The sequence below is a fragment of the Planococcus citri genome, chromosome 2, assembly GCF_950023065.1.
Source record: "Planococcus citri chromosome 2, ihPlaCitr1.1, whole genome shotgun sequence".
Lineage (NCBI taxonomy): Eukaryota > Metazoa > Arthropoda > Insecta > Hemiptera > Pseudococcidae > Planococcus > Planococcus citri.
The window spans coordinates 68,832,998-68,846,769 of record NC_088678.1 but is presented as its reverse complement, the minus strand read 5'-3'; the positions used below and the strand labels follow the sequence as shown (position 1 = coordinate 68,846,769).

The window sequence follows — 13,772 nt, the reverse complement described above, 5'->3', positions numbered from 1 at the left end:
ATCACCTCAGCCGATGAAATTTCAATAAAATTCACCAAGATTTGATATTTTTAGGCGTGGTTTGGCATTGGGTTGGAGATGACTTTGACTTAGAATTTGTGGACTTCCTTGAGAGGAAAGTAACATTGCTTGGCGGCTGAAAAAGGAGATTTTTTTCATGAAAAGGTTTTTTTTAGAAGGTTCTGAGCAGAAATGAAAAATTTTCTAAAAATTTATGCTGCAGACTTTCAATTTTTTTTATACCAATTTAAAAGGACCTCATACAAGGGAACCATGAATTGGGGGGGGGGGGGTGTTACAAATTTTGGCATTGTGTGCGGTAATGCAATAAAATTACGAAAAGCGAGTAGGAATTCTTGAGTCGACATTGAATTGCAAGTGTTATTATACAAACAAAAATACTAACAAATACTTTTTTTCTGGACTGAGTTATCCCTAACGTAAAAGGACCAAATGTGTCGATAGGTTGATACCACAACAGGAAAATGGAGTGCTTTGATTTACACGGAATTCTGGTAAAGGAGGAATTAACGGATATTTATAAGGACCACCATCATAGTATTTGCAGTTAACACGTTTTTAACGTAGTACACAGTAGTGGTCTGCGCGGGTCGGGCAAGCCCGCGGGCTTACCTGACCTGGCCTGAGTACTCGGGCAAAAAGCCCGACCCAACCCAAAAGCCGAAACAAGCCCGACAGGCCCGAGCCTGACCCGACAATGCAACGTTGACGTGACGCGACGAGATGGTTTTCTGAACAATATGCATTGTTGTGACGTGAACATGGTGCTACACTTCTTTATTTACGAGTACTCACAGCGCATGCGTTGAGTACCAGTCACGTACTGAAACCTGAACCCGAGAAAGCCCAACAAGCCCAGCCCCACCTGACCCAACTTTTATTGGGCTCAGCCCTCAGGCTTTCGGACAGGCCTGTGCAGACCACTAAGTACACAGTCGATCTGCCTTTTAGGATCCAGACATTTTTTCTTAATTCAGATAGAATATGCAAAATGCCAACATGATAGTTATCAACATGAATTTTTTCAATTAATAAATGAGCGAAATATTCCTACTTAGGTAGAAGTATAGGAAACTTGGCATGATTGTCGAGACATGATTTAACAAAGTGTCCAGTACAAGTAGTACAACATTTATAATATTTTGAGAATCACGTTTTAAACCAAGCGCTAGAGCTGAAAACGGTTACGCTACCCACTTACCAGTATCTGGTTAAAATACCAGCTAAACCCGCTAGTAGTTGTATCGGGTTGATTCGGATATAGATAGTAGCATATAGCGAGTACAACCCAAATGTTTTGGCACTTGGTCTGAGCACGCACCCCAAAATTTGACAATGCGGTGGACGATCCGTCTCACTCCCCCCCCCCATTCCCCTTCCCGTCCCTCGTCTTAATCTTGGGGTGAAGGTATAGCTATATTCTAGAATAATTAATAGTAATTAATATTAGTAACCCTAAGATTAAGATTGTTTTTTCTTTTTAATTAAAATAAACCCTCGGCGCCTAGTGCGACCGAGGAGTTTAACAAAAAAAAAAAAAAAAGTGGGAGGAGTTACGCTTCGACACCTGTCGTTCGTATGTGTGATTGACGTTTGACATGATTGATGACAATGATGATGTCATGCCGGTACACCAGCTACCCATTCAATGCGCTACTAGTTATATCCTGAACAGGTGCGACATTTTTTCAATTCGCTACCCGCTACTACCACGTAGCGAGAATTTACAATACGGATACGATAGTTACCCGCTGTCAGCGAGTACCGTTTTCAGCTCTACCAAGCGCATTAGGTTGTGAAATATCAGGATAATTTTTTTTTGGATAATATATAATCCACTGGTTAAAAGCTTCTTCGGTTTTCTGGACAATGTCACTCGAGTTGACATTTTTCATAAAGCTCAACGTTGCATCAAGTAGGCAGTTGAGAGTTTTAAACTGAGTACAATCGGTTTTAAATGGAGGCTGAATTACAGCTGTAGCTAGCGAAATAAGTACTGGGTCAAATTCAGGTTCAGGTTTGGACTCAAACTGTAAATTCATTGGCTTTGGCGCTTTGGCCAAGCGACTTCCATCTCTTTCAACCATGTTCTGCTACCATAACAAAAAGCAGGTAATGAATAGGGCGATTAACATACATATTAATCGCTTCAAAAAAACCAACCTTTTTACAACTCAGGGCGGCTATTACCGAAATATTTTTGCCTCCGTAATCGACGTAATCGAACGCAAAGAAGGTAAAAGATTGCGTCGTTTGCGTCGCCAGAAAGCAACCGTGTTGAGCGTAATGGGCATTATTTTAATATTTGAGTAACAATAATGTTTATAAAAGCCCAATTAACAATTAAATTTTTTTTTCAAGATAACGCCAATAATTCGCAACGCTCATTTAGAAAAATTCTGAGCTCTGAAAGCAAAAATGCAAAATTTTCTAAAAAGTTCTTATCGACATTGATTTACTTGATTTCCCACGAGTTTGTCCAATTTTGGGGGGCTCCACACAAGAGGATCAAAATTTTAAACTGGTAGTTCAGGGGATTTAAATATATCAAAGAATTCTGACTGGAAAACTGGAAAACAATTTTTTTTTGGATCAATACGGGGGTTTATACATATTTCATTTTTATTACTTTTTTTTCAAATTAAAGATGCTCTCGACCTCGACAACATTGTGATATTTTTTTGGTTTTTTAATTTTTGGAAATAAACTTCGAGATCATCTTCATCAGAGTAATTTTTTTAAAAAATTACTATACATTTTTGGTTGGATTATCACTGGTTTGATTTTTGGAGATAACATTGAGTGACAATTCGCATGTTCCAACTTTTAGAGGGAGCTATGCGAAGGTTTAAAAATAGTAAAATCATTTCGAAACAAGAATCCATAAAAATGAAACTAAAATGCCCAAAATTGAGATTCTAGAGCAATAGGAGCGGAAAAATGTAGACTTTCCGAAATGTTCATTGGCTTTGGAATAAACGAATGAATTTTCAAATACAGATTTCCATCCATCCTCGAGTTCAATAACACATCCGATTTTAGGAATGAAAAGAAACAGGTAAGTAGATACCTACTCATTTGCATAATAATTTGAAGTGAATTATACGAAAACAACATTGTATGTGTGATTTCATCAAATCGAAAAGCGAAAAGGTTATGGGTGATTATACATACAGAAACTGATAACAAAAAAATCATTCGCATACACGCTTATTCAAATTTCGACCGTCATTTAGGGACATACCGATAAGGGGGAAGGAGGATCTTCCTTTCTGGCCGGATTTTTTTTCGCATTTGCAACTGTAGGAAAAAGTTGAACAAATCAAAATTTAATTCTTTTCAGTTGGAAATATCGAAATTGAAAAAATTTTTAATTAGAATTTTCAAGTTTACTCCCCCCCCCCTTCGATCCCCTCTGAGTAACCTCTTTGAGTACGGCTCTGCAGTTAGGTACCTATTTTAGGTTAACATTTCGAAAATATGCTATCGATCGGCTCAACTTATCCAGAAACAGTCAACTTTTCCTAATAAGACGTATCAGGATACTAATTACCATCGTTGCACAAATGTAGGATAATTAATTCAAATTGCACGAGGAACGAATATACTTAATGCAGTTCCAAGTACAAAGTACTTCTAACCTACACCGAAATTTATTAATTCGATGGGCTATCAGAGCTCTGCCTTCATACCGACACCATTACCTGGTGATCTGAAACTAAGGCAAGCCAAAATCCAAATACTAGACTACTTAACTTGAGTAATTTTGATGGAAAACTACGCTTATGAGCTTCATTTACCATCAAATTTATGCATACAATACGGTCGATAACTTTATCAACCTTTTTTCAAAATATCGTCGGATACTCATTAAATAAGCGAAATGCAGAAAACGAGTAGGTAATTAATTCATAATTTGTCTATTGGGATTTGAATTGCGTTTATTTGAAATTTATGCACTCGATAGCAAGTAATTCGCGTTAATGGTCGAGCAATATCAATCGCGATACATTGCCTCCGAAATCCGCAACAATTAAATCGACAAATTCGATCTTCGTGCTCGTTACTTTGTACTCGTGTTTGAAAAAATGTCCGAAAAATCGCAAATAGCCGAGTTTTACGCCTTCAAGAAAATTCTCATCACAGGAGCGACTGGATTTATGGGCAAAGTTTTAGTATGGAAGTTATTACACAGCTGCCCCAAATTGGATACGATTTTTGTGTTGATGCGATCAAAATATGGAAAATCTTCTTTGTCTCGTAGAGCAGAATTTTTCAACTCGCCGGTAACCAATATTACGAGTTCATTACAAGATGATGTGATTTTTGCCATACGAATCAATTTTGAAATATTCTTTAGGTTTTCGAAAATTTCAAAAAAGACAATCCGAAAATATTTCAAAAAGTGGTTCTTATATCCGGAGATGTAGGAGAAGATCGCTTAGGATTATCGGATAAAGATCGAGATATGCTGATTGACCAAGTATCTATTATATTCCATAGTGCAGCCATTTTGAAAATGAATGCAGATTTACGTACAGCAATTAATGTAAATACCGCCGGAACCATAAGAATGCTCGAATTGGCCCAACAAGTGAAAAAACTCGAGGTGAGTGGATCACACATAACATCATCAATCACAGTAAGGAGTTTATTCGTATGAAAAAAATGACTTTTCAGATTTTTATCTCAAGATTTATACACTCTTTTCGTAAAACATCGATAAACCTTCTACATTATTTTCAAAAACTTACCCAAAATCTAAAAATCAATATAAACAGTCTAAAATTTGGGTCTAAGGGGGCGGAGGCTTTTTGGAAACTTTGATGAAAAGTTATAGGTAAACGACGTGTAAGAAGTAATTTATAACATTATTCAGTTCGATAAGAAAAGTGAATTGTCCTTGATCGATTTTTTTTGAATAAAACATGAATCGTTACTTTTGTTTTTTTCAAATTTGCAGTCATTTGTTTACATATCCACTGCATATTGTTGCTGTGAGAATAATAGAGTGGAAGAAAAAATGTATCCTTCGAAATATAATCCGGAGAAAATATTGGACCTTGTACAATGGATGGAACCAAAGTTGTTGGAGAAAATTACACCCAAGTAAATTTTATGCAATGCAGCCTATACTTTTACAAAGTAATCGTCTATGCTGACATGAGAGGTATTTCAATATACAGACACATTTTTGAACCGGGCAAATCTGAATCGAAAGATGATGCATAATATACTTATCACAAGTCAAAATTTCACGTTCTGAAGTGTATTTTTCGAATTATGACGAATTTTTGAAAATCAATGAGCCAAAAAAATCAAAATTTCTGGTTTTGGCCGCCAGCAACTTCGTAATTGAAAATTTGAAATATTTATGTTGACGAAAAAAATCAACATTTTTGACATGCCGAGTTAACTGGAGGTGGGTTCAAGCCATTATGGAGCCTTCTGGAGTAATTTATTAGAAATTTTGGCTAAAAAGTCCATAATTTCCAAATAAATCGCTAGAAAAATATTCGGTGTTGAGACAACAGAGATCGATTTTGAAAAATTGCTGTGTAATTGACCCGAAGGCGTACCGAACGGGTGGGGGGGGGATTCTCACGCCTTCAAAAAAGTTGAGAATTTTTGAGAAAGTTGGATGAGTTGAGAAAAATTGGGGAAAAATTGAGATGTCGTGTAAGATTAAAAATTTTCCAAAAACCACTGAATTTTACTTCTTGAATTATGGAGGGTAGCAAAATATTTGACTTCTCCCATCAAAAATAATGTTGATTTATACTTCTGGAAGAATTGTGAATTTTTGAAAACTTTTCCTGAAAACTGAAAATGATATGTAATAAAAATTACTCGCACGTTTGAATGATCAATTTTTCATAGTTTTCGCATAGAACATTTTCCTTCAGTTTTTGCTGCCTAAAGTTGAGAGGGATGAAGAAAAATTGACTTCATTTGTCAAACATAATGTTGATTTACTTCTGAAAAAATGTGAATTTTCAAAATCGTTTGCCCTGATTTCGCTTAGACCTTTATTCCTAATATTTTTGACAATGATAAAATTTCCTCAAAAATGTGGTTAAAATTTGAGAATATTGAAGCTACATATTAAAATAAACTTCTTGTATCAAAAAATATAAAAAATGACGTCGTTCGTTTTACGATTCTAATTATCAATTTTTCAAAACTTTTGCCCTCGCTTCACTCAGCTAGATTTGGATTCTGCTACAAAAATTATCAAAAATTTCCAAGAATGAAAATATTATGGAACTTGCAAAAATTCCAGAAATACGCCTATAACCAAATCTATTAAAAAATTCAAATTTTTTGCATGAGTTTTTTAAAATTTTAAATTATTTAAAATTTATGTTTTCAACTCTCCTTTCCAAAATTTGTCCTGGTCACTACTGTGGGGGAAGAGGGGAATCTGGTGTAAAAAGTTGGTAAAATCTATCGATAAAAGTAGAACAAATTTCAGTCTCTTCCCCCCCCCACCGACGCATTGTTTCGTTATGCATCTAAATCGACCAAATGGCACAGGGTGTGTTTATGGGTGCTAAAGTTCATTTCGACTGTGTCATTTTTTGAAAATATGAAATTTTCAAAATATGGTTAGAGCAATCGACTTAGCGAGTTCAAATCAGGGTGAAAACTAAATTTCAGTTTTTCAACTTCATTGGCAGAGGCGGATTCAACGGGTGGGGAGGGGAGGTGTCACACCCCTCCAATATTTATAAAAATTAGGATTTGTCGGCAAAATCGTCGCCTGTCGGCGAAATTGGAAATTATTGCCGACAACATCACCAATATTGTATTTCCGTAGGTACCTATGTACCTACAATTATTATTTTTGGAAATTATCAACGAGAATGAAATCAACACATCCTCCATTCGTCGGCATCTGCAAAATGATCAATTTGCCGACAAAATCACTAATCTATTCACAATTTTTACTTCTCAAATCAATCATATTGTACTTGGAAAATAGCCTACTTATAAATTTGTTTAAACTTTTGAAAATGTCAAGGGTGGAAAAATTCACTTTTCACGCCAAAATTACTGCTGTTATGCGTTTTGAATTTGCAAGTTTCGAAAGTCTTTTGCCCGAGCGGAGCGAGGGCAAATCAAGATTTTCTATTTCAAAATTGAAATTTCTGAAACCATTGACTAATTTTAAGAAATACAAATATTGAGATCAGAAAAAGTGAATCCTTTCATTAAAATTGATGTTGTTCTACTTTTTGAATTACAAATTTTCCAAAGCTTTTGCCCTCGCTTCGCTCGGGCCATTCAAAATCATACCTTGGATAATTTTAAGAATTCAAAAATTGAATAGAAAATTCCAGAAATACTCGTTTTACCCAAACCATTTGAATACTGAATTTTTCATTTTTTCTGAACAGAACCACCTTATAGTTTTCAAAGTATTTGATACCACTGTGCTCCGATGAAAATGTGTAACAAAACATACAAAAATGGACGGTCGGTTTTTCGTTTTTTGAACTAATTTTCTCGAAAAATTGTTGCTCTCACGAATCATCATAAAGGCTTTTCGGAAAATTACTTGAAATTTCGATTTTTCATGCTCAAAAATCTGGTTTTGTTCCCCCCTCCACCATTCAAAATAAAAATGTAAACCCCCTCCATGATTTCATCAGCTCGTTAAAATTTTGATTTTCGTCGGAAAAATCACAATTTTTTGTCGGCAAAATGACATGATACACACCCCCAACTAACATGCATTCGATCCGCCTCTGTTCATTGGGTAAAATATTGTGAAATTTTCAACTTTCAAAAATCTTCTGAAGGCTCCAGAACTGCACAAACCCGGTCGAAATCGTTTTCAATCGATTCGAGCGGTCGAAAAATGGACACATACCAAATTTCAGCTTTCTACGTAAGTCAATTTAATAAAATTTCAATAATCTTGCATTTTTTTGGGCAAAATTTGGTTTTCAAAAATTCACCAAAAATCAAAAAATGGTCTTCAGAATCGGAAACTTTCTTCGCGATGTTTTTTTGAATTCTCTTTCGATCGAGGAGCCATGTCCATCCAGTTCCAAAATTTTACCATCTGAGATTCTCTATTACTTCAACCGGACTTCTGGAAGGTAACGTCAAATTTTGCTCAAAATTCTTTATGAAGTCATGAGACGCCGCCAGCTGACTTCATTTTCTCTCGAATTCGCTAAGGAAACACTGCGAGAAAGTTAATTTTTTTCATAAGGTGGATTTTTAGTCAAATTAACTTTGGAGTCCGTTGTTTCAAAATGGAACCATCTAGCGTGTAAATCGTTCACGTCATCAAATAATAAATTCAGAAGAGATGAAAAAGCTACTCAAGTATTGGAGGGGAGATATGGGTCCTCCAAAAGTGGACATTTTTCTATCTCGTTTTTTCGCTCTAGTCCTAACTCAACTTGATTTGGGGAAAATGGCCCAGTCCCAAGAGACAGTATTTGAGATTTTGAGTCGACCCAGACCATTTCCATCAAAATCCAAAACCACTTTAGAGTTTACTCAGCGGTCGAAAATTTAGAAATCGCTTATTTTCGAGTAAATTTGTGTTTTAAGGATATTTATCTATTTCGCTATTTCCTCCTCAAATACTTTGCAATGATTTTGACAATAAAGGCATTTTCTTCTCTCTCAGAAACACTCGCAATTTTGGGGGGAAATGCAAATGAATGACTTGTTATTCCATATCAATTCAAAAAAGCACAAACAATAACATAATATTATCATGAACACGATGTTTTTCAGTTTAATAAATCCTTTGCCAAACACATACACGTTTAGTAAACGATTAACGGAATCTCTACTCAATGAATACGGGTCTACTGTTCCGATTATTGTAGCTAGACCAAGCATAGGTAATCGAACTCGTTAATAATAAATAAATTCCATTCACAGGATTAATATGAAAAATCGACATTTTGTTACTTTTCAGTGGCGGCATGTTACAAAGAACCATTCCCAGGATGGAATGATACTCTAAATGGGCCCACTGGATTTTATGCTGCTGGAGCCAAAGGACTTCTACGAGTTACAACAATGAGGCTTGATAACAAAACCAACATGATACCATGCGATTTTGCCATCAACAGTATTTTAATTTTACCATGGGCCAATTCTCGAGAACAATTGTAAATTTGAAAAATAACAAACCCCAAAACAGTCTATTTTGACCTTGCATTGGTAAAAATTCCTCTCGATTTTTTCAGATTAAAAGAAATCAGCGTGTACAACATTCCACAAAATTCTTACGATGATTTAACCTGGCGCCAATTACTGCACCATTATATGAGCTCTTTGGAAAAATATCCAGTTAATGTAGCCCTTTGGTATCCAAATACCAATCCGGATACAAAAAGTATGTTCGTATATACGATAAAATGCATTTTCTTGCATTACTTACCAGCCTACATAATCGACTTCATTTTGCCCTTGGTCGGTCAGAAACAGTTGTAAGTAGATCGAGTAACTGGAACTTGGTCGTCGATTCCAAATTTTACAATCGGTCATTTGTTTCAGTATGGTTCGTTCTCACGATAAACTTGCTCAAGCTGAAACCATGTTACGATATTTCACGGAGAAGCAGTGGTCCTTCGAGCATGATAAAGTACTTCGATTGGAGGAGCTTTTGAATCCGACTGATAAGCAACTGTTCCCTGTAAACATGAAAGACATGGGAGAATTTCAAAATTACGCAGATGATTGTATGGCATCAGCCAAATTTCACATATTCCATGAAAGTATGGATCATCAAACAAGAGCTAGAATAATGATGAAAATGTAAGTACATATCTACACCTATAATTCAATCCATTCAATTATGTATTCGTTAATGAAACACTGCAGTGTAATGTTTCCTGATTTTCACATTTACGATTCGGTAAATTTTTTGAAAATTGTTCATAAATTGAATCACATTTGTTCGCTTGATTCACGTAATATCTATCGCAAAAATTTGACCCATCTGTTTGGTAATAAATTTTGAAAAAAGACGGTTTTGAAAATTCTATGCACTCAATCGAGAAATGTTTAGACCACCTTGAACGAGAAAAAACATGTTTCCAAATGATTTTATAGCCATGGAGCGGCGGCAACCACTTGACAAATACTGAAAAAACCACCAGCAATAGTGAATGCACCCTAGATTATTGTAAAATAATACTTTCATCGACTTTTTTCCAGTATTTAACTTCCCTCCACGTTGATTTGAAGTTTTTACAGTGGATTTAAGGTCGTTGTTCAGGTCAAAAAATTTGAAAAAATTTTAAGTAACTATCCTCAAGTACCACACCAAATTTCAAATTAATCGGTCCAAAACAGCCAAATACAGCGTAAAATCTGTGAATTTACTAATAAAAAAAATACCTCAAATACTAAAATTCTAGTCAAAGGCAGTTTCTCGTCCAACTTATTTTACAAAATAGTCTTTGGCTTCCAGCAAGAACATGCCACCCACACCTCAGAATTAAATTTTGAGTATTTTTTTAATTTTTGAAGAATTTTTGAAAACGCAAAAATTGCTTATACATAATAAGTATAGTTGGGTATGAGTTAATTTTTTGTAAAAAAAAATCAGATGAAACTTGAAAATCGACTAAGACCAATTTCCAACCAATCAGGAAATAAACAGAAATTCAAAAAAAAGAATACACTCCTCATGTCCTCATTTTCAATTATACTGATGATTTCTGTTTGTTTCTTTGCCAGAATGTACGTTGTGGATAAAATCGTCGTCGTGTTGAGATATTACATTTTGTGGAAGTTTCTCGTATTCATCTTTAACACGCTACGAGACATCCTCGTATTTAATTGAACAAAAGATACTTCCGGCACGTGTAAATCTACCAGTCGTACGCATAAACGTCATCCATCTTTTGCTGTATTGAACTTTCAAGAAAAACTGCAGAATAATCCGCCTTCGTACAAATATACGGTATCAGACGATATTATTTATTTTGTATTGATTAGTTTTAATTTTAATAAAAAGTAAAGTGAAAATCACGCATGAACTTTGTTAGCTTCGATTTTTTCATAAATAATTTTATTGCCCAATTGTTTGAACACATGAAAATTAAAAAACACCTCCCCCTCTCAAAGGCATTTCAAAATTTTCAAAATGGACACCATTTGAAAATTCGGCTGTAGCGAGGAGAACTTGTAAATTGAAATAAAAATCCATAAAATTCTCAAAAAATTCTTGTGAAACAGTCCTAGAACAACGTATCAAAGAACTGCGCAGATGATTTTCAACATTTTGAAATAAGAAATTTTCAATGATTGTAAAATAAGAAAAAGTTTTAAACAAGAATTTTCTCTCATACGAATCAATTCGTTCGCGAATGATTCACCAAAAATTATTGAAGTCGTTCGTGAATGATTCGCCAAAAATTAATTAAATGAATCAATTCGTTCGCGAACGAGTCACTTATACAAATCGATTCGTTCGGGAATGATTCACTGAAAAATCGTCGATTTGTTCGTGAATGATTCGCCAAAAAGTAATAATATGAATCGATTCGCTCGCGAACGAGTCACTTGAACGAATCAGTTCGTTCGCGAATAAATTATTTAATTCGTTCGTGAATAAATCACCAAAAATTAATCAAGTGAATCGGTTTGTTTGCGAACAATTCACTTATACAAATCAATTCGTTCGCGAATGATTCACTAAAAATTAATTATTCCATTCACGAATGATTCGCCAAGAAATCAATGAATTTGTTGAATCACCAATCATCGATTTTCCACGAGTAAAAATGCAGAAATAGAAAAATTATCATAGCTGAGATGTACTCCTCAACAAAAAAAAAAAAACGTTAAAATAACGTTTTCACGATTTCAACGAAATAAAATCTCAGAATTTGACCCAAAAAAGCTCAATTTTGAAAGTTACAGGTAAAATCAAATGAAAAATTATCGAGCACTTGCTAGCGTGTTTCAAATGTATGTTCTTCAATTTATTTGAAAAAATATGCATAAACGCCTTGTCTAGGGGTTCCTAAAGTGGGGGGGGGGCTCTAAAAGAAGGATTCCAAATTACGAATTTAGGGGGAGCTTAATTGATCTTTTTCATCTAGATAATCGAATATATACCTCAAAACATTACGTTTGGCGCAAATCGCAGGTTTCTAGCTTTCCAGGGATTCCCAAAATATCGAAATTACGAAAAATTAGAAAATTGAATTTTTGAGTACCAGCGCAAAATTTTATTGAGTTCAAAATTTGGTAGGATGGAGGTCTTTTAGATACTAATAAACTGTAAAAAGCTTTTTAGGGAGGTTCAAAGGGGTAAGTTCAAAATGGTGGTTCCAAAATTTTCCAAAAATTAACCCCCCCCCCCAATTTCTGCCCCCGAGTGTCGAAAATTGGGAAATAACCTCGCATAACGTTTATCGACTCAGTGGTTCCGAAAATTATTTTTTTATTCACAACTTTGGGAACCCCTGGAGCCCAAAAATGGTAATTTTGGGTTAACTAACCACGGATTCGTATTTGGGACATTTATTACAACATTTTAAGAGTGGTCGAGTCGATAACTGGCCCGGGGCCAAAAAGTGGCCTTATCGGGACTCCTCCTTCACTCATGATTATTTCAGTGAACTTTGGAAAACCAAAGCTAGAACAAACTAGACAGCTAAGCAAAGCTTAGCTGCAAAGTGTGCGTAGCTAGCTGCCTTGTCTACAGCTATAACCGCTATTACATATCTAAGTAGTGCATGCCTCTAATTTTTCAGAATTCTCATTATCTTCATATATAGGCCTATTACATACAATAATTATTCATATCATTTTCAAGTTCACATTATCTACAACTTATAGAACTTTTAATCAATTTTTGGAATTCTCAGTGTCTCTAAATGACAAATTTTCATATGTTTTTTTAGAATTTTCATTGTCTTCAAATTTATAAAATTTCAAACCAATTTTCAGAATTTGCCTTGATTCTAAAATTATTAAATCATATAAAATATGTTAAGAATTCGCATTGCCTCTAAATTACACGAAAAAAATATGGGTAATTTTTACAAAAAATGTTGACTACATTTTAGCACAATAACGAGATCCCATACAAAAATACATAATATAAGTATGATAAAATTTGTTTTGAAAATCAGCAATTTTTAACTGTTCAGTTACAATAATAATTTTTATTGTAATCTTATAGTAAAAATCATCATTTTAATAAATTTTGCTACAACATTAGTAAAAATCATTTTGTTTTAATAATTTTTACTAAAGCATGATAATAAAAATTACATTAACCAAGTTGTGTAAAAATTACTCATTTTAAAGTAATTTTTATATCAGTAAAAAGTATTTGAATAAATGAAATGAAAATTCATTTAGCAAAATGATATCATCATATTTCATAACTTTGTTTTTATAAATCAAAATGAGGGGGCTACAGAGTTCAAAATTCGTTTTATTTTGCACCAGCATCATGTACTCACTCCACAGCATTTACCTATCCAATATTTCCAACGAAAAATCAGTCACCTATACCTACCTACCTGATGGGGATTCGAACCTGGGACCCTACAATTCCTATTCCTACCTACATGCCCTAACCATTCGACTACGAGTTCACATGGTGGGTTAGGGCATTAAAAGAATATATTTGTTGGGTAAACGCCCCACCAAACCACTCCCACTTGGAATATACAGCTAACAGATGAGGGGTGTAACAGGGTACAATGAGACAGCTGATTTGAAAAGCGGAGATGGAATAGACTGGGGGT

General features: G+C 34.6%; 1 protein-coding gene across 1 annotated transcript; it reads left to right on the top strand.

Annotated features, from left to right (window-relative positions):
• The first annotated feature begins 3,962 nt into the window (after positions 1–3,962).
• Positions 3,963–11,042, top strand: LOC135837378 (putative fatty acyl-CoA reductase CG5065). Its single transcript, XM_065352629.1, has 8 exons — positions 3,963–4,307; positions 4,382–4,630; positions 4,985–5,130; positions 8,782–8,891; positions 8,969–9,164; positions 9,243–9,485; positions 9,553–9,813; positions 10,741–11,042. The coding sequence occupies exons 1-8, from the start codon at positions 4,110–4,112 to the stop codon at positions 10,844–10,846; spliced, it is 1,509 nt and encodes a 502-aa protein (XP_065208701.1). The 5' UTR covers positions 3,963–4,109; the 3' UTR covers positions 10,847–11,042.
• The last annotated feature ends 2,730 nt before the right edge of the window (positions 11,043–13,772 follow it).

What these genes read in the sequence shown, in the direction of transcription:
- LOC135837378 (XM_065352629.1), top strand. Translation starts at nt 4,110, where the DNA reads ATGTCCGAAAAATCGCAAATAGCCGAGTTTTACGCCTTCAAGAAAATT. An exon ending in AACAAGTGAAAAAACTCGAG is followed by an intron (nt 4,631 to 4,984) that starts GTGAGTGGATCA and finishes TCAAATTTGCAG; the next exon opens with TCATTTGTTTACATATCCAC. An exon ending in TGTAGCTAGACCAAGCATAG is followed by an intron (nt 8,892 to 8,968) that starts GTAATCGAACTC and finishes GTTACTTTTCAG; the next exon opens with TGGCGGCATGTTACAAAGAA.